General features: G+C 42.1%; 3 protein-coding genes across 4 annotated transcripts; all 3 read left to right on the top strand.

The window, feature by feature from the left end:
- Positions 1–1,058: 1,058 nt before the first annotated feature.
- Positions 1,059–11,452, top strand: LOC121551329 (eukaryotic peptide chain release factor GTP-binding subunit ERF3A-like). Of its 2 annotated transcripts, XM_041863927.1 has the most exons (14): positions 1,059–1,524; positions 3,594–3,641; positions 6,281–6,532; positions 6,899–6,932; positions 7,101–7,178; positions 7,294–7,474; positions 7,749–7,903; positions 8,202–8,342; positions 8,574–8,667; positions 9,033–9,113; positions 9,410–9,583; positions 9,718–9,807; positions 9,960–10,128; positions 10,633–11,452. In XM_041863927.1, exons 1-14 carry the CDS (start codon positions 1,332–1,334, stop codon positions 10,683–10,685), a joined length of 1,743 nt encoding a protein of 580 aa, XP_041719861.1. In that variant the 5' UTR covers positions 1,059–1,331; the 3' UTR covers positions 10,686–11,452. The 2 variants fall into 2 exon arrangements, with proteins under 2 accessions (XP_041719861.1, XP_041719862.1); XM_041863928.1 differs by lacking the exon at positions 3,594–3,641.
- An 808-nt stretch (positions 11,453–12,260) lies between these two features.
- Positions 12,261–14,020, top strand: LOC121550789 (phosphoinositide-interacting protein-like). The gene is made up of 2 exons (XM_041863147.1): positions 12,261–12,351; positions 12,641–14,020. The coding sequence occupies exons 1-2, from the start codon at positions 12,349–12,351 to the stop codon at positions 13,034–13,036; spliced, it is 399 nt and encodes a 132-aa protein (XP_041719081.1). The 5' UTR covers positions 12,261–12,348; the 3' UTR covers positions 13,037–14,020.
- Positions 14,021–14,892: 872 nt separating this feature from the next.
- Positions 14,893–16,824, top strand: LOC121550773 (transmembrane protein 238-like). The gene is made up of 2 exons (XM_041863134.1): positions 14,893–15,633; positions 16,167–16,824. The coding sequence occupies exon 1, from the start codon at positions 15,092–15,094 to the stop codon at positions 15,614–15,616; it is 525 nt and encodes a 174-aa protein (XP_041719068.1). The 5' UTR covers positions 14,893–15,091; the 3' UTR covers positions 15,617–15,633; positions 16,167–16,824.
- Positions 16,825–20,559: the final 3,735 nt, after the last annotated feature.

The following is a 20,559-nucleotide window of genomic DNA, read 5'->3' as shown; positions in this document are numbered from 1 at the left end:
ACACTGCAATTCTCAAACCTTTTTCTCAGGGTTATTTCGCCCTGCCTGGGATGGACCTTTTTGTGCTGCTGGACATTCTGCTAGACATTCTGCTAGACGTTGTCTCTCCCTAGTGGCAAAATGAGTACTTTACACCAGTCTTTTTATACTTAACAAAAATATAAACGCAACATGTAAAGTGTTAGTCTCATGTTTCATGAGCTGGAGAAAAAAAAATCCCTAAAATGTTCCATACGCACAAAAAAATAATCTCTAAAAAAAATAAGCACACATTTCTTTACATCCCTGTTAGTGAGCATTTCTCCTTTGCCAAGATAATCCATCCAACTGACAGGTATGGCATATCAGGAAGCTGATTAAACAGCATGATCATTACACAGGTACACCTTGTGCTGGGGACAAAAGGCCACTCTAAAATGTGCAATTTTGTAACGCAACAGATGTCTCAAGTTTTGAGGGAGCCTGCGAGTGGCATGCTGACTGCAGGAATGTCCAACAGAGCTGTCTAATAAAGCCATTTTGTAGGGAAAAACCTATTCGGATTGGCTGGGCCAGTGGGCCCCTGCCCAGTCATGTGAAATCCATCGATTAGGGCTTTATTTATTTATTTCAATTGACTGATATCCTTCTATGAACTATAACTTAGTAAAATCTTTGAACTTGTTGCGGTACCCACTGTCTGTCAATAGAGAAGGCCTACACTGTGGAAAAACTCATGCACTCACACAGACAGGCCTATGCAAAAATATCCAATGATAAAGTTTGTTGCAGATGCACTTCTCGATTTTTGTACGAGATGTTCATATGAGGTAATAAAATCGAGGTTTAATCATTTTCAGTGTTCATACTAGCACAGACCTTGGCCTTTGACGATCCCGTTCAACCGTTTGCCGAATCGGAACTAAACATTATTTGAACGTGCGGATCGGTCAGGAACGTTGACGTTAAAAGTGTGCTTTTCGTGTGTTGGAAATGTAGTTTTCTCGCTTCCACCATTACGTTCTTCCGAATAATGGCGACACCTGCATTACACAACATCTCCCAGTATGCAGCTGGTTGTCGCTCCCATCGGTTGGGGAGAGTCAGCAGCACACGAGGACTTGCTGGGAGTGCTGAGTCTAATCTTGCTTTCGTGTATCCCTTTACCGAGAGAAACCGGCTGTTTTATTTTAAGTAAATCAAGCACATATTAGACATTAGCGAGGGAGTTTTATCAATTTTATCGGGTGACTTCAACAACGGGTTAATAATAGGTGCGGACACAAGCCAGTTCAGCAACTGCGTAACGCAAGTCTTTATCCACAGTAGTGAACATTTAGCAAAGACCCACGATGGACCCGAGAGACGCTGCCCCTGATTCCTGGGAACAAGAGGATGATGTTGAGGCCCCGGTCGACGGGAAACTCGATTCCGAATTCGCTGCCCTCAACGTGAATGCCAAACCGTTTGTCCCCAACATAAATGCTGTCGAATTCGTCCCGTCCTTCTTTCAGAAAGGCCCCTCGGAAGATCCTGATTCCGGTGGTAAGTTCGCGGTCACTCACGTTTGCGTTTGGCTAGCTTGCTAGCAAGATAACTTAGTTCGCTAACTAGCTCCACAACACACATGCGTATACACGTTAGAGACCGCGTAAAGTAGCTAGTTAAAGGCAAGCATTAGTTACCAAATTAACGTTATTTATCTAGACTAGTTAACTAACAACCGAGTTTTTTTAGTTAGCTACTGTAACTAAGCTATATTCGGTAGTTAATGGTTGGATTGTTAATGGCTTGTTTGTAGTTAATATTTTCAGTAGGTTTTAGCGAACGTTAACTTTCTAACCACTACTTACAAGCTATTTGCCGGTTAGCTAACTTAGCTTGATTTTAGCCAACTGTCGACGACAGTGTCTGCACTAATTAGATGGCTAGTTAGCTAATGTTAACCATATGAGATTTTGGACATTCGATGTTTTAGTTAACGTTAGCTAGCTAGTCTCTACCTAGTTATCATTTTACCAACTGTTAGTTACTGGCATAACTAAGTTAACGTTAGTTAGCCAATCCTATCCTATGTCAGTCGTGTGACAATTGTGTACGTAACGATAGTCTGTTTTTGGGGGGCGGTTTGTCTTTCCATCTACGTGGGCTTTGTAGTCAGAAATGGCTAGCTAAGACGTTCTTGGGCAAGTATGCTTTTTTTTTTGTCTATACCCTTACCACAATGTAAGTTAGGATTTCAAGCCATGTACCTAGCTACTGTAGATAGCTAACTAGTCATTATTTGAACGGGTACAACCTTGCCCCGCATAAATCGCAAGACATTACAACTTGTTGAGGAACTGGTAGCTAGTGTTGTCATTATTGGTGTGACGTGGATGATCTTAAGTATGTACAGTCCATAAGTGGAAGACAAACTTGTGAACAATGTGTCCCATTTGAGCAGACCAAGAAAGCAGAAATAACTAGTCAGAGCCATTCATACATGTAAGTCTAGCTAGCTATTTACATAGATATGTTATGTATCTACAGTCTTGCCCAGATCAAAAGCCATCTCAACTGATTTGTTTTACTTTTGATGTAATGAAAATGAGCTGTGGCATATTTTGGTCAGTTCTGTCTTTTGCCAAATCCAATATGGAGGGGAATATGTAAGGTGCTTTGCCTTGAAACCTAAATGACCATTCTCTCTAGAAAAGCCCTTAGGTTGTGGTGGTTATGGATGATCTATTAGGCAATACTAACTTGTAAGTCATGAGGCGATTCAAATATAGCTATTTTTGCAGTGTGATATTTTTTTTACCTAAGGTAGAGTTTTCTTATCCTTTAACCTTAGCTTACAGTTAACCTGCCGAACACGTCTGTGCAGGCTTTCTGTTGTTGATGGACATCACTAATGTGTGTTTATACAAAAGATGTTCAACAGCTCTTGAGGAAAATGGCAGTCCAGTAAAAGTATAGTAAACATCAAGCTGTTGGTGGGTTAAGCTCTTCCAGTGGAGTGTTGTTGGGTATAGATAGGTTAGCTGACAATGTCACAAACGGTTGATGCTTCAATGGGGCAGAAGTCAGATGTTGTGATTCTGGATGGCCAGATAGCTACCAACAATGACAAGAAATTGCCATGTGGGGAATCGTGACTAGTGTTAGCTAGTTGCATCTTGTTCTTGATACCATGTCTTGTTTTGAGGTGTTTTTAATTGATTTAATGTTAATGCTAAAATTCGCTAACTAACATCTGTAACAATGTATTTGAAACCACAAGTGCTCATTGTGCAAATTTGTTTTCAATAAACATTGGAGAAATATAGTTTGCATGTTGTCAACAATCTAAGCCAACCCCGTATGTTTTGCCCCATAGATGCGCAGGCTTTGGTTGTTGCTAAACAACCAACCTGTCTATAGTACATATTGAGAACCAGATAACTGGGGGAACTGATGCTGCAGTTTGTAATGACCTTGATTGGCCTCATAAGAACTGTATTAGTTGAGACCGTTGTGGTTGACTGGAAGAGCGCTGGTCGGTAGATTTCACACCAATCCCACCTTACATTTTATTTGATGAAAAACGTGATGAAAGAAGCTTTAATGTGAATAAGCTCTACTTCTTTCAGCGGACGTTCAACCAGTTGTTGCCACCATGGAGGCCGCAGAAACTGCAGGTATGTATACGTGTGTTTAACACCTGTGGTCATTTTGCCCTGTTGTCCAGCATTGTCCTTGAATAGCCTAGCTGGCCTCACAATCTACGGGCCCAGCCTGTGGCCTCTAACAAAGAACTCCGTAAGTCTTGTCAACCCACTGTTCAGTGTCCACCAAAACGACTGTGTCACTGGTAAGAATCACTAATTGATGCTTGTGGCCCTACATTTTCTCAATTGGTAGTCAATGTTCTGACATGTTTCTAGTACAGCTTCTAGAACATATTTTTTGTGCACATTCATTGTTGCCGTGGAAGGGTTGTGTATGTCAGCTATTTTTGACCGCTGTGTGTCCCTTCTCGTCTCATGTGTAGGTGACCGCCATTTGACTAGCTAATGTCTTGTTACATTATATTTAGACAATAACCCACCCTCTATAATAAGTACAAACTAAGGTGTGTTGTGAATCCTGTGAGGGTGCTGTACTGTCATAATAAACAGATTGATGATGCTGGCTAGCTCTGTCTGCGCCCATAGCTTTGGTGCAGACAAAGACCGAACTTGATGTCTGGTGTGGAAACTTGCTGCCTTATTCCAATCGAAGTGGCTGCAGTTCCTAATTTTCTCGAACCCGGACGTTTTTGACCAGAGATTTCTGCGCATGTGCAGGATCCACTGCGTGCTTCCCCCTCCGAGTCCTTCGAGCTGCTGCTCAGTGCTCGCTCAATCCGTGATTCCGCTGCCAGGTGATGAGCTTGATACTCCTTTCCAATAAATATTGAGGGTCTTATTCTGGTGACATGATAATCGCTGCTTGGCTGCTGTTTGACAAATTAAAATGATCTTGCTCTTTTGTCCATAATAATATAATGTAGGCTATACGTGCACTCTGGCCATCAGCCCGCACATGCCAATTCCAGAGTTGGTACACACACACACTATAACGCAGTTTTTTGTGTGAGAAAACATCCGTTGAAAATGTGACGGAAACCCATTTAACTTGTATTTGGACATGGGGAATTTAACCGCAAAAGGTATTTTTATGTGCACTACGTCATCACACACAGCCTTTTATCTGCAACATTTGATGGAAACACATATGTGGTGGGAAAATGCGCATGTTGTTTTTATACAGATTTTAGAATATTAGCATAAAAATCTGTCGCCAATTGGATGGTAATCTAGCTAGTGAGCCAATTTTAGAGCAGATAGTGTTAAGCTGTAGCATAGCCTACCTGTGTTTTTAGTTTCAATCAAAGCCCATATTTTGCCTAGTGGTGTGCACTGTTGAGTTTTGGATGAGAGCGAGAAATAAGACCATTTGCACAATCATCCTAAAATCTCATTTTAAAAAATAAAGTGGTGTTTTTTCTTACAGTAATGTTATACTAGCTATTACATTCTGTTATGTAGAATAATATTGTGATCTAGCAGACATTTATTCAGCTTTGATCTAATTTTATTGAACAAGCACCATTCGTCAAAGTAGCTTGTTCTCTATGAGTAGAGCAGAGACTGTGCAGGGTAAAGTAGAGAATCCGGCATATGCGCAGAAGCTTCGGGACCTTTCGCTGTTGGGAAGAAGGGTCCAGAATGATCCACAGCCACTCCATTCAGTTAGTCTGACTTTTCCTGTGACTAGCAAAATGACTTCAGCCATCCTTACGGTTGAGGTCTTACATAATTTACATTAGGCTAAAAGTTGTGAATGTGCAGGATTGAAGAAAGGCTTGAAGTCCAGCCAAATATTTCTGGGCCCAGGCAGCCTTGGAGCACTCTCTGTCCCCACTAACCCATATTCTACTACACCTGTGTTTCCTGGTCCTGGGGACCCAAAGGGGTACACATTTAGTTTTTTCCCTTAGCACCACACACCTGATTCCACTAATGTACTAATTTTACCTTTGATAAGTGGAATCAGGTTTGTAGGACAAGGGCAAAACAATTTGGACCCATTTGGGTCCCCAGGACCCGGATTAAGAAACGCTACTGATTTCACTGTCTCATAGTTGGACATTTTTTTTGTTTTTTTTTGTTTTCATTATTTTTATTTATTATTATTATTATTTTATTTTTTTTTGGAATGATGAGCCATGCTCTACAACTGTCAACATGGTCTGTCATCACTACCACGGTCTTTAAAGCCTATAGGGTGCTGAATGGTTACACTTTATTTCAGGTGTCAAACTGCTATTTCTGGAAATCGAAGAAGGGAAATTTGTTAACACTGTTATTGGAATGAACTCGATGACCTTAAGCTCTAACTTTCTATAGATTTGGTAGTTTTGGCGGTAAAACCTGTTGTCATAACTGATGCCAAAGGTTTTGCTGTAGTAAACATTAACAAGCTGACTCGTAGAACAATACCCTCAGGCCTAATTAATTGGCTCTAACTGTACTGTATGAGTACTCTGCATCATTGGCAGCCTGTAGTGTAGCCCTAGTTAGGTTTTCCCCTTTGATTATGAAATCTTATGTCAATCTAATTACATTTATTTTATCTACCAAAACATTTGTAGAGAAACATTTTATAATTTTCCAAATTCTTAGCTACGGTGGTAAGCTTTTTCACATCAGACACCTGAGACTAGAGGGATCAAGTTTCAAACTCAAATCATGATTACTTATTCCAATCCTCTGTTCGGTTTGTCCCTGGCCAGCCCCGGTGGAGAATGGCGACTCTGAAATGACCACAGAGGAGTCGTGGGACCTGAAAGGGGCGGAGCCCAATGAGGAAGAACCAGGAGGAGGGCCTGGTGGCGACGTGGGACCAATAGTTGTCGAGGAGATTCTGGAGGAGGAAGTCATGGAGGAGGAGGAGGAAGAAGTGCCAATCATGCCTAAAGTGGTTGCCCTCCCACCAGACGCGCCCAAGAAGGAACATGTGAACGTGGTGTTCATTGGTCATGTTGGTGAGTGGGGGCACATCTGCTTCTTTCTTGTCCCTCTTTTTCATGACTATTGCAGTGGTTTCACCTACTATCATTTAGGTGTGTGGGTCATCTCTGCATTGCTCTGTTGCTATTTCTTGGGGTTTCATTTGATTCAATAGAAAATGTTTGTTGGCAGCCCTATATAACATCCATGGTGTATAGTTGTGCCACTGTCACACCTGGATGCTGATGGTGGTCTCTGACAAAGAAACATATCCAGGGGAAATTATGCTTTTGCATTAATAGGAAACATTTCATTTAATCAGCCCCATTACAAGGCTAGACGAGCAACATGCCATTTCTATCTGCTCTCACCCCTCCCTGTTGTCCCTCATCTCTCCCTAGATGCTGGCAAATCTACCATCGGAGGACAAATCATGTGAGGATCTCTTTCTGTTGTGCTTATATTTTTCCTTTTCAATCGTGATTCGTTCAGTCCAATGGGGGCTTTTAACACCTGTTGCATTTCTCACCACCCCTCCACTCTTCTTCCCTCCTTCCCCCTCTCTTCCTCGCTCCCTCTGGTTATCCCATTCTTCACTGGTAGGTATTTAACGGGCATGGTGGAGAAGAGAACTCTGGAGAAGTATGAAAGAGAAGCCAAGGAGAAGAACAGGGAAACCTGGTGAGTTACACGCTCTGCTTTTACCAGGGTCTACTGCAAAAAATACATTAAATGGCATGACTAAAGCCTGTCAGTATAAAAAAGGTTTAACTCTCTCCCTCCCTCTGTCTGCCAGGTACCTCTCCTGGGCTCTAGACACTAACCAGGAGGAGCGAGACAAGGGGAAGACTGTGGAGGTGGGCCGAGCGTACTTTGAAACTGAGAAAAAGCACTTTACCATCCTGGATGCGCCAGGCCACAAAAGCTTTGTGCCCAACATGATCGGAGGAGCTTCGCAAGCTGACCTGGCTGTACTGGTGAGTCCATATGCTCACGCTTTTGTTTTTCTTGGTGGGAGGAAAAGGCCCCTGAAATAACTTGTTGCTGCAAATACCAAAATATCTAGTTATTGAGAGACAAATATCTCTTTTTAAATGGTAAATATAAAGATTATAAAAATAACAATTTTAAATTTAAGAATGAACAATGATAAATATTTGTTTACTTGATCGTAAAACACATGGTTTTGAAATCCACACAGCAATGTCATGGTTCCTTGAATGATTTTCAATGTGTATTTCTCCTCCCTAGGTGATCTCGGCCAGGAAGGGAGAGTTTGAGACGGGCTTTGAGAAGGGTGGACAGACACGGGAGCACGCCATGTTGGCCAAAACGGCGGGGGTGAAGCATCTGATCATCCTCGTCAACAAAATGGACGACCCCACAGTGAACTGGAGCCTAGAGAGGTGCGCAGTTACCACTTAGAGCACAGAAATCACATCAGGCTACAGGAAACTGGTAGTCATGAGTGCTTGCTTCAGTTTGTAGATAAACATGAAGACACCCATTACAGTCAATATGAAATGATAGTCATAGCCTAGGGTGAAATCCTATGTTGATGTAGGGTCTTTGTAGAACCTTAACAGAAATCATACATACATTGACGTCATTACAAGATTTGCTCGAGAGTTGAACATTTTATTCTCATGAATCTGAAATCCAGCTTAACCCACAATTGATTTCTTGTCTAACCTGAAACCTCAGGTACGAAGAATGCAAGGAGAAACTAGTGCCATTTTTAAAGAAGGTTGGCTTCAACCCCAAGAAAGACATTCACTTCATGCCCTGCTCCGGCCTCACAGGAGCCAACCTCAAGGAGCCTGTTGAGTCGTGCACTTGGTATACGTGAGTATCACCAGCTTTTACACTGCTGTTCCTGGGCTGTTCACTAAGTACGAAACGGAAGAAAACAGTCCAAAATGGGAAGGTACTATCTGTTCTTGTCCGTTAAGAAACACTCCTTCTCTGTTAACGAAGCTACACCAAAGGTACTATAACTTTCCGGTGTGAATGGATTGAATATTCTCCTGACACTACTGTCCTGACCTGTTTATCTCTTCCCTGTCTGTCTTCCAGAGGGTTACCATTCATTCCACATCTGGACAGTTTGCCAAACTTAAACAGAGCGAGCGACGGACCAGTCAGATTACCCATTGTAGACAAATACAAGGTGAAGATGACCACATTATGAAACCTTTCTATTTTTATTCTATTGCGATAAAAATGGCAACCAACTCATTATATTTACAAACTCATTATATTTACCAACTCATTATATTTAAGTGTTTATTTATATATGGTTGTCCTTTACATGACAGTATTTTGATGGTCAACAACTGTACTGAGCCATGTCATTCATACTGCCCACATCAGCAGCAACACTGTTTACACTGTACATGTAACATCCTATTTCCTGGTAATAAAAAGCCTATTAAACCACACTAGTTTTAATGCCTCTCACACCACTGTAGCACAGCTTTTCTGATCTGGGTTACTCAATCTCGCCTCTTTCTACTGTTGTTCCCCACCCTATAGGACATGGGTACTGTTATCCTGGGGAAACTGGAGTCGGGGTCCATCAGTAAAGCACAGCAGCTTGTCATGATGCCAAACAGGGTAAGACGTTCCCCAGCTGCCTGCCATGAAACTTCCAACGCCCACCAGAGCATTAGAGCTATAGCTAATCATAGCCAATGGGCTGGCAAGTATCTTAAGCCAGAGTTGTTTAGTCTTAGGTATTTTTTTTCTCTCGTATTTTTCATTTCACTCTGTGTCACACAGCATCTCCCTCTGTTGTTTTTATACGGTAAAGGGGTTCCCTCCATCTCTTATGAATGTTTGTTAATGGCTTCTTATCTCTTCCATCCCGCCCCCCTTCCTCCTCTAACCCCTCCCTCCATCCCTCCCTGCAGCACACGGTGGAGGTGTTGAGCCTGCTGAGTGATGACGTGGAGACAGATGATGCTGCTCCTGGAGAGAACCTGAAGCTGAGACTGAAGGGCATCGAGGAGGAGGAGATCCTGCCAGGCTTCATCCTCTGTAACGCTGAGAACCTCTGCCACTCTGGACGCACCTTTGACGCCCAGGTACGCCAGTCACCACGGGTACATAGACGGTTGGGGTTGGACCCTTGTCCTGTTTGAATGTCGCCCTAATGGCAAACATATTGGATTTGTTGGTGTTTGTTTTTACTCAGTATTGTGTCGTGTGTTTCGCTCAGATTGTCATCATTGAACACAAGTCCATTATCTGCCCTGGTTACAATGCAGTCCTCCACATCCACACCTGCATCGAAGAAGTGCAAATTACGGTAAAGATAACTGTCATAATGCCAAAACATAAACCTACAGAAGGAACCATCTTCATTTTTAATCTGCAATGTATTCCCTTTGAACTGCACCTGACAAATAGTGTTTTAAAGACATGCCAGTATAGTTAGTGATGGTTCCTCTCAACCTCTAGGCCTTAATCTGTCTGGTAGACAAGAAGTCGGGAGAGAAAAGTAAGACGCGACCGCGCTTCGTGAAACAGGACCAGGTGTGCATCGCCCGTCTGCGCACCGCCGGAACCATCTGCCTTGAGACCTTCAAAGACTTCCCCCAGATGGGACGGTTCACCCTACGGGATGAAGGTACGGGGCTCTGCCATCACTGGGACTGTTAGTACGCGGCAGGTAGCCTAGCGTTGGGCCAGTAAACTAAAGGTCGCTGGTTTGAATCCCCGAGTTGACTACTTGAAAAATCTGCCGGTGTGCCCTTGAGCAAGGCACTTTACCCTAATTACTTATGTAAGTCGCTCTGGATAAGAGCGTCTGCTGAATGACGAAAGTGTACATGTAAAATGTTAGTAGCCCCTAAATGGCCATGCTGGAAGGAACAATGGTTTAAATGTTGTCCAAACTGAAACCAAGGTTAGTCTGTGTTAGTGGTTGAGTTGCATTCGTGGTGAAAAAGTACTGTTGGGTAGAGGGGATGGGTCATTCATTGGGACCCTAAAGAGGGAGAAAGTCTGTAGGAGGATGTCGGAGTGTGGAGGGGCTCCACTTATGACTTTTGATTTTAATTTAAAACTAGCCCATTGGACATGAGTAGACTGGCCTTGCTGTTAACCTGTGTCTCTGTGTCCTCTCCCCCAGGTAAGACCATTGCCATCGGTAAGGTGTTGAAGCTCGTTGCTGAGAGGGACTGAAGCGGTTGCATGGGAGTACCCGATCACAGTCCGGCGCCATGGTGGGGTGGGGGGGAAGAGTGGGGTCAGGGGTCATCGATGGGAACACAGGAGGCGGTGACGGCCACTCTGCTTGCGCCCCTCTTCTCTCCCCCTCGACCTGTCGAAGATCAGCTTAAAAAAACTTCTCTGAAAAAGAAACCTGTTTTTAAGCAAATGAAAAACGAATTCAAGTACACACAAGTCAGCTTTCTCATATTGAGAGCTCAGCTATGCCATTTTTGGGTTAGGCCCCTCCCCCCAAACCCGCTGGTCTACTCATGACCATAACTTTTTTCTTGCATTTTTTAAAAGTATTTTTATTTTCTTCCATCAATGAAAATGTAAAATGGCAGCAGTTATATCTGTAACCAGATGAGGACCAGGATTTGCTTGTAATACAGAAAAATATATTATTTACAAAAAAACTAAGATGTTTGAGAATAACAAGTTGAAACCAAAATGTTATTATCTTGGTTGTACTTAGGGTTGCAAATATCCACTAACTATCCCAAAATGCGGAATCAGGAGGGAATATGCAGGGAATCCAGAGTCCTCCAGCCAGGATTTCTGGAAAACCTGGGAATTTTGTGAAAGTGACTGGATTTTTGTAACCCTAGTTGTACATGTCTCCCATTGCTTTTACCCACTTTTGGTTTCTCTTCTCATATGGCGTTCTGGCAGTGTGCTCGAGCGCCTTCACATGTTATTAAAGCAAACTACTATGACAATAAAATCAAAAAATTGGAGAAGACGTGCTGGTTCTTTATTTGGGCTGTTTCACAGAAGCATGTAATGTTGGAGGGAAAATGTGTTTTATCGTCTTTATCATGCATAGAAAGATGGAATTTAGTAGAGCTGTTTCACGGCACAGGTGTATTCAGGCAGTCCTTTTCAAAGCATAAAATACTTTATTTTCGACCCGTACAGAAAATGTGCTTGCAGCAAGATATTTGCCTGTGTGTAATGACAGCATGTACCTTTCTACTGAACTCAATTACATGACCAGCAGGTGGCGCCTCTTCTCTCCCTTTAAACTTTAACGCTAATGGATATTGTCATTTTAATCGCAGCTCAATTTAATAAATCAAACATTACCTGTATATACACTAACCTAAATATCTATACACAGCTGACATCCAATTAGAATGTATATAATATTCCTCTCCCATACCATAAATTACCCATTCTCCGTAAGTATCATGCCGTTTTCAAACCTCAATTTGTATCATTCAAATGTGCAATGTCTATTCTATTGATTTTATTTGTAGAATTTGGCCATCAGGCCCCATCAAAAACAGGGTCATGATGGCATGCCCCTGCCATAGCCCTTACAACTGACATCTTAGAAATAATCATAATGTACTGTTCCATATTCCCATATTACATAGTCTAAAATGCCATGTAGGGAGAATGTACTGTATGTCAACAGGGCACAAACTGGAGCAAAGCAGATTGTCATGACATGGTGGAGGGACACCGAGCGAGAGAGGATGAGGAGCGGGAACGACAGGGTGGGGTCACTGTTCTGTGGGCGTGGCTTTGGCCAGAGTAGAGGTTTTGACAGTAGTCATCAGAGGAGCAGCCAGCCAGCCTCTGACCAACACTGGGCAAAGAGCGAGAGACAACACAGGCGAAACGCCTAATGGTAAGTGAGGACATTGTTTGTTTTTTTGTTTTTCCAAGTTTATATTCATGAATAAAATGTAAGACTACAGGATTTGATTGAATGTAAAAATGGGATGGAAATCCCTTTTCCATGTAGTTTTATTGCAATTTTAACAAGTCAAATAAAAAGATCTGAAATAGTGAGTTCTGCAATGGCAGATTGGTTGACAAATAGTAAATTGTACATCTCTGAAAGTATGTCTGAAGTATCAGTGCTTCATAAAGTCCTATACTTTTAAGTGGTGTCTGGTCTGGTATCCCTTCCTCAGCACAACCCAAGGATGCAATCCACAGTGGTCACTGTGTCAGACATGGATCGTAGAACCAGCCACGAGGCTCAGGACACTGAAGCATCTACCCCACTGAACCCTGTCCCTGACGGGGTCACCCTGGGCACTAACCTCCCCTGCTGGTACTACTTCACCAGGCCCATCCTGGCCATCCTTATCGGCGGGGTGCTGTTTGGCTTGGGCACGGCCCTCTCCCTGCTCTACTTCACCCAGGTGGGGAATGTGCCCTACCTGTTGGGTCCTGTGTTCCTCTCTGTGGGGCTCATGTTCCTGGTCACGGGGCTGGTATGGGTGCCCGTGGTGAAACAGAGACTGGATTACAAGGCTCTGACCAAGGTCAATGGCAAGGCGCTTCAGGTGCATGAACAGCACTGAAGCACCATGGACTATTAAAGCTAAAACGATGTTGTGTTTTGTACTGTAGAGTAGGTCAACAGTGTTAGTGGGGTTTTCTCCCAACAGAATTCTGAAAAGCACACTTCCTAAAATATGTATAAATGTGTGAGGAGGCAGGTGTAACATAACATAGAAGGATTTGTATTTATTTAACCTTTATTTATACAGGTTAGTCTTATTCATATAGATTGTATTTTGCAAGAGAGACCTCTGTGAAATGTACTGTATGTCTTCTTTATGTAGCTGTCCTCTATATCTAGGCCCTAATACAAATATGGGATTGAATGACCTCGTCCTGTAAAAGGGAACATCATGTGATTGCTCTGTTGGAGGGTTTTAACATGATCAGAACATAGCCCTGCTGCTGTGGCCCAGGCTATCCCATCTGTCTGTCTGATTGTGATCTGTATTAGTTGTTGTTTTTCCACCATAAGCCGCTGTTTTCCCTTGTAGCTGCTGTTGTAGTGGATTGCTAAATCCTTTAGAAACAGGATTACGGCGGCAGAAAATGCTACAGGACATGATTATTGCTGATTGTCGAAGTCACGATGGACAGTTGGACACTGAGTGGTAGTGGGTGCACCCTGGCTCTGTCCCTCATCCAAATACTTCTGCTGGATGTATTATCTAACCTTTTATGTTTCTGGGTCAAAAATGCTGTGTCCATCTGGCAGTGGTCAAAAGCAAAACAAATGTTTACGGGAGGTGGGGGCCAGTGGGATTTGAATTTGGTCTAAGTTAGCCAGAATGTTTACATAAACTTGAGATGTTACAGTTTTACATTGCATTGTGCATTTGTTCATTCAATCATTAATGTAGGCTACTCTGATTCCATGTAATTCCCAACATTGTGAGAGAAGCAAGTCTTCATGTACCCTTTATCTTCTTTCTAAATGTGTAATATTATTTATGAACATTATGCAATAATTGTGTGATGAATAATAAATTAGATTTGATATACTAGTCTTTCATTTTCAATGTACAGTAATGAATTGTATGGGGACCCATATGGTCCTCTGTAGCTCAGCTGGTAGAGCACAGCGCTTGTAACGCCAAGGTAGTGGGTTCGATCCCCGGGACCACCCATACACAAAAATGTATGCACGCATGACTGTAAGTCGCTTTGGATAAAAGCGTCTGCTAAATGGCATATTATTATTATTATTATGTACAAAAGCCCACAAGGTGGCAATAGACCTACATGCCATTACTTGGCAGTCAGGTGAGAGGGCAGGTGAAATGTCATGGTGGGGTGTATCACATTATACTAAGGCTACAAAGACAGGCAGCCCAAATCTGATATTTTTTTCCCCTAATTGGCCAATCAGATCAGCTCTGAAAAAAATCTGATGTGAAAAGATCTGATGTGATTGGTCAAAAGACCAATTAGTGGAAAAAAATATAAGAATATGGCTGCCTCTGTAAACACAGCCTTAGAGGCTTTTGTGTCTGTGTCATTACTGTTTTAATTTATTGAAAAAATCCTGATGTGAATAGATTTCTGCCATTATGTTCTTGTAAAAATGAGGGAGAGGGACACATAATGAGTCAGATGTTTTCCAGAATGTCATTCCACAGGTGAAAGGAATATCATAATGCTTGTGAACAGACATTAGTGTGCCATGTTTGGCTTCTCTCTGCATATTGAACGGATGACAGATATTTAGAAAATCAGAACCATCATGGCTCCTTTCTACAATGCATGTCACACATTTCCTACCTCATTTACAGTATTAATATGGCTGTTGTCATGCCAGTATCCCCGTCTACCCCGCCCTCAGTTCCCACACCTGTCTACGGCTACCACGCCACGCCACTCCTCTCTGTGCTGTGCCCTGTACTGTGACACAGGTAAACCTGAATAGGGGCGAGCTTCCTCACCTGTCTCACCTTACCTCTTCAAACAAACGGCTCCGTTTGAAAGTCTACCCCAACCGAATTCCACCAGGAAACCAACCGCAAATGATAGTTAGAAAAGAAAAGGTGGTCTAAACAAAGTATTTGTGAGGCCTATCTCGAAGCCAATTTAGAGACATGGAGCCGACGTACCGCGGTCTGGGGCGCTGTTCCTGCGCTTTTTGGTTGGCAGTGTCCTTCGACATATTCGGGCTGCTCGTTCTTTTGATCGGTGTTTTTGCGGACATATTCTTCTATGACTTTTTAATCTACGCCGGGGCCATCATCATCTTCCTCAGCCTCATTTGGTGGGTGTTCTGGTACACGGGCAATATCGAGGTCCCCCCGGAGGAGCTGGAGGATGACGTCGGGCTCTTGAAGAAGGAGCGGGACATCGCAGGTGCGGTGAGGCGGTTCTCCAGCCGTCTCTCCAACGGTATCAGGAACTCTCTGCGGCGGAATGGAGCCCCCCCCCGAGGGGTCGCGAGAAGGGCAGGGACCGGGCTGTCTACGACGCACATGAGGGATGCCCAACAGCAACCGGAGCCCCCGCCTGTCGTATTGGCGATGGGCCCGCGTGATGAGGACGTGCACACGGTGTCTGCATCCGTGGACACTGACATACCTGTCCCGCACACAGCTACAGAGACTTCGGCCATATGATGCGCAATGCGCACAAGGTTAACCTATTATTTCCAATCGATCAGTAAGACATTTAGGCTATAGCCTAGGGATACATGTTGTTATTGGATAGGCCTAATTTGTATTAAATATGTGCATAGATTATAGGTTTTATAGGCCAACTTCATTGTAGGCTATTGTTTTTGCTTGATAATAGCCCACAACTTTGATCAACAATTCAGTAGGCAATAATGTTCCTTATAATCAAATTAAATGACAGAGTTTCAGTGAAGGAGGAAAGAAACTGTGTGATCTAATGGAAACATACTTCCTTTATCTTTCAGTTAACCATTAACCTCACTGAATGGCAGTGCAGGCCTAAAGACAAGCCCTGTTCAAACAATAAAACTGTTTCTGAGAGGGAGAAATAGATATGCTGCTACATGAAACAAAGTAGCTTAGGTTGACCAGGAATTGTCTATCTTAGGAGTTAGGATACATTTTTGACATCTATCTAAACTGATGTAAACTACAGTATGACTGTATGTTGCAACTATGACATCATGAGGTGACCATATCTTTTGTCCAACAGAAATTGGAGGCTTGGCAGCACTGAACCCCATAAGGACATTTCACTTGTCCATCTCACAATGTTTACAAGTACATTTCGTTTTTAATATTGTCCATATGGGCTTTTTTCTTTGTAACATTTCGTTTTAAAATTCAAATTATGCTCCTCAGTGAGGACTTTCTGTTTGTTTTATGTCAATTTTGTGAATAATTTGTGAATACTCTGTGGATAAGCAATGCAATACTTTGATAATACAGAGATTTTTTCTACCAAATATGTCAGACTTTCATTTTTAGGCCTAAGTGCTACTGAGAAGGTGCTTGTTGTAAACTTGACCTGGCACCTGTATTCTACATCCCCACCCACAGTGGTGATAAGCAATATAGCACATCAACAACCTTTGTACCCTATGGATTTCCCTACCTTTATTTATACAGACGTGACTTTTGTATGTCCATATGGCTGCCTCATCGTGCTTTATGATTCTGAAGGTGAAAACAAAACATTTTACCTGTTTGTATTTCCAACCGACAATTCTCTGATTTTTGCCAAACACAGTACCTACACATTGACTAGAGATTTTTTTTTTTTAAGTGCGTTACTGTGTGGAATGACAATACTTTGATTATCTACAATAGGCCAGCCTAGACCTTGACACCTTGTTACTCCACACAATAAAATATGGGAGCGGTGTACTGTACTACGTTTTTGAGCTTCAGCCAAGGTCCTTTTATCACATGTTGACAGTGATTATATGAGGAACTGCTGTTTTTTTTTATGGCTGAGAGGTACTACAGATGTAGGATCTTAATTTGATCACCCTGGTGCAGGATAACTTTCCTGCAATGCAGGAAATATTGAACTTGTAGTGTATTTGAGGTTTAAAAAGGCTTCTGAAGTTTGTAATTTCCACTTTAAAATGTCAAACTTGATTTGCGGTTACGAAAAATGTATCAACCCCTACAAAAATGTCCATGAATTATAATCCACACAACAATTCACATTTCCCGTTGCTGCAGGATTATTTTCCTGCTGTAGCAAACTGGCTCAAAATAAGATCCTACCAAAGTTCTGTGCCAACATCAGGTGGCTGAAATTCTGGACATTTTACATATACTATACATACAGTACCAGTCAAAAGTTTGGACACTCCTACTCATTCAAGGGTTTTTCTTTATTTTTTACTATTTTCTACATTGTAGAATAGTAGTGAAGACATCAAAACTATGAAACAACACATATGGTCTTTTACCAAATAGGGCCATCTTCTGTATACCACCCCTTCCTTGTCACAACACAACTGATTGGCTGAAACACATTAAGAAGGAAAGAAATTCCACAAATGAACTTTTAAGAAGTCACACCTGTTAATTGAAATGCATTCCAGGTGACTACCTCATGAAGCTGGTTGAGAGAATGCCAAGAGTGTGCAAAGCTGTCATCAAGGCAAAGGGTGGCTATTTGAAGAATCTCAAATATAAAATATATTTTGATTTGTTTAACACTTTCTTGGTTACTACATGATTCCATATGTGTTATTTCATAGTTTTGATGTCTTCACTATTATTCTACAATGTAAAAAATTGAGAAAATTAAGGAAAACCCTTGAATGAGTAGGTGTGTCCAAACATTTGACTGGTACTGTACATGATGGACTTTTAAGTGAAGAAATAACCACACAGATCTCCAATCATTACTCACCAAACAAATTATAAATCATAAACAAATGCTTTGTCAGTCAGCAAGCATCTACTGTACATGTACAGTGTGCACACCTTTGCGTTAGGTAGCAGTAATAAACCCAAGGCCTGTAGTTAGAATCTGGCCACTAGTTGAAGAAGAATTGGCATTCACTTTTGTAAATAGCTTTATGTTGTGACACCAGAAATAGTCTGCAGCTCCACAGCTCTCAGGTATCTTTGCGAAGCACTATTGTAAGTTGGTCAACCAACTTAGTCTACTGTGGCTTCCTCCCCTTGTCTAGTTCTGAAAACACTGAACAGGTGACAACATTGCGGCTGCCCTCCACCAGGCATTTGCTTTCACCTGTCCAGCTCCTTTACCTCAGAGCAGATGAAGGAGATGAGAGGAAGTCGCTGTTGACTTGAGATGCAGCCAAAGTGCCTTTAGTCTCTCCCATATGAAATCAAAGGTTGTGGAGTTGTTCCTAAGTGTCTATATTTGAGGCTCTTTTCCATGAACGTTGAAGTAGATCAATTGATGACAAAGTTAATCCTCTTTATGCCGTGGATAATGGAAGGACTGTAGTTCTTCTCATAACATTTATTTGCCCCCTAAACCAGTTTTTGTTCTTGACTTATCACAACCTTCAATATATACTGCAGTGTGGTTCAACAAGAGGCAATTAGGCTAAGCTTTGGTATGGAATTCCCATTCCTGTTACTATATCTGGCCTGCGAGCCATGTACATACCGTATATACACTACCAGTCAAAAGTTTTAGAACACCTACTCATTCAAGGGTTTTTCTTTATTTTTACTATTTTCTACATTGTAGAATAACAGTGAAGACATCAAAACTATGAAATAACACATATAGAAACATGTAGTAACCAAAAAAGTGTTAAACAAATCAAAATATATGTTATATTTGAGAATCTTCAAATAGCCACCCTTTGCCTTGATGACAGCTTTGCACACTTTTGGCATTCTCTCAACCAGCTTCACGAGGTAGTCACCTGGAATGCATTTAAATTAACAGGTGTGACTTCTTAAAAGTTCATTTGTGGAATTTCTTTCCTTCTTAATGCATTTGAGCCAATCAGTTGTGTTGTGACAAGGCAGGGGGGGTATACAGAAGATGGCCCTATTTGGTAAAAGACCATGTCCATATTATGGCAAGAACAGCTCAAATAAGCAAAGAGAAATGCCAGTCCATCATTACTTTAAGACATGAAGGTCAGTCAATACGGAATGGACATTAGACCGGTGGAAATGTGTCCTTTGGTCTGGAGTCCAAATTGTGAGACGCAGTGTGGGTGAACGGATGATGTCTGCATTTGTATTTTCCACCGTAAAGCATGGAGGAGGAGGTGTTATGTGTGGGTGTGCTTTGCTGGTGACACTGTCTGTGATTTATTTAGAATTCAAGGCACTCTTAACCAGCATGGCTACCACAGCATTCTGCAGCGATATGCCATCCCTTCTGGTTTGGGCTTAGTGGGACTATCATTTGTTTTTCAACAGGACAATGACCCAACACACATCCAGGCTGTGTAAGGGCTATTTTACCATGAAGGAGAGTGATGGAGTGCTGCATCAGATGACCTGGCCTCCACAATCCCCCGACCTCAACCAAATTGAGATGGTTTGGGATGAGTCGGACGGCAGAGTGAAGGAAAAGCAGCCAACAAGTTCTCAGCATATGTGGGAACTCCTTCAAGACTGTTTGGAAAGCATTCCAGGTGAAGCTGGTTGAGAGAATGCCAAGAGTGTGTAAAGCTGTCATCAAGGCAAAGTGTGGCTATTTGAAGAATCTCACATATAAAATATATTTTGATTTGTTTATTACTTTTTTGGTTACTATATGATTCCACATGTGTTATTTCATAGTATTGATGTCTTCACTATTATTCTACAATGTAGAAAATAGTAAAAATAAAGAAAAACCCTTGAATGAGTAGGTGTTCTAAAAGTTTTGACAGGTAGTGTGCATGTAGAACAAATGCCAGTTATAGATATAGGAGTTTAGCTGCAGCAGCTCCAAGAGAGAATAGAGGAGACCGAGTCCTGTGCTGTTTGTGTCCCAGAGAGAATGGAGGAGACAGAGTCTGAGTCCTGCACTGTGTGTGGAGAGATATTCACTTTCCCTGTGGTTCTCAGCTGCCATGCCTGTGGATGTAGCTTCTGCAAACAATTTCTGGGGGAGTTCTGGGAGCAGCAGGGTTCTCAAACTTGTCCTATGTGCATTCTAAACTATCCTGGACCTGCTCAGAAAACATTGCTAAGAATCAATTTCTTTTAAATGCAGGACGTAACATCATACGAAATGGATGGCGTTGTACACAATTGTTCACAATTGTCAGGGGACCCGTTTTGGCTCATTAGCGTTAATTTCTAAACTAGTGGCTGAAATTATACAAAACCTCTCTAGCATCACTTTAAGTTATGGGTTGTTTGTATCTCATGCATGATTTATACTCAATGTTGAGTTACTTAAAAGGTTGGGCCAGAACATACACTTTATCATACTCTCACACTAAAAAAGAGCCCCTGCCACCATTCCTCCCTGGGTCAGTATGAAGTCAGTCACTCGCATAGAGTCGGCTAGAAGGCACACTAGGACCAAAGCCTGTTTTAACATGGGCAGCGCCATTGAGGGCTTTCACAATTTTTAAGTAGTAAACTAGGTGGGACTTGCTATGGGTTAAGCCGTTAAGGAATGATCACAGAAT

Source organism: Coregonus clupeaformis, chromosome 35 (genome assembly GCF_020615455.1).
Source record: "Coregonus clupeaformis isolate EN_2021a chromosome 35, ASM2061545v1, whole genome shotgun sequence".
NCBI lineage: Eukaryota > Metazoa > Chordata > Actinopteri > Salmoniformes > Salmonidae > Coregonus > Coregonus clupeaformis.
Note: the sequence above shows the minus strand (reverse complement) of the source record. Positions and strands in the feature narration are given on the sequence as shown.

Bases quoted from the DNA above. Each gene is read 5' to 3' on its own strand.
- LOC121551329 (XM_041863927.1), top strand. From the start codon at position 1,332: ATGGACCCGAGAGACGCTGCCCCTGATTCCTGGGAACAAGAGGATGAT. The intron at 1,525-3,593 runs GTAAGTTCGCGG...TACTTCTTTCAG, and splicing joins GGAAGATCCTGATTCCGGTG to CGGACGTTCAACCAGTTGTT. The intron at 9,808-9,959 runs GTAAAGATAACT...CTCAACCTCTAG, and splicing joins TCGAAGAAGTGCAAATTACG to GCCTTAATCTGTCTGGTAGA.
- LOC121550773 (XM_041863134.1), top strand. From the start codon at position 15,092: ATGGAGCCGACGTACCGCGGTCTGGGGCGCTGTTCCTGCGCTTTTTGG.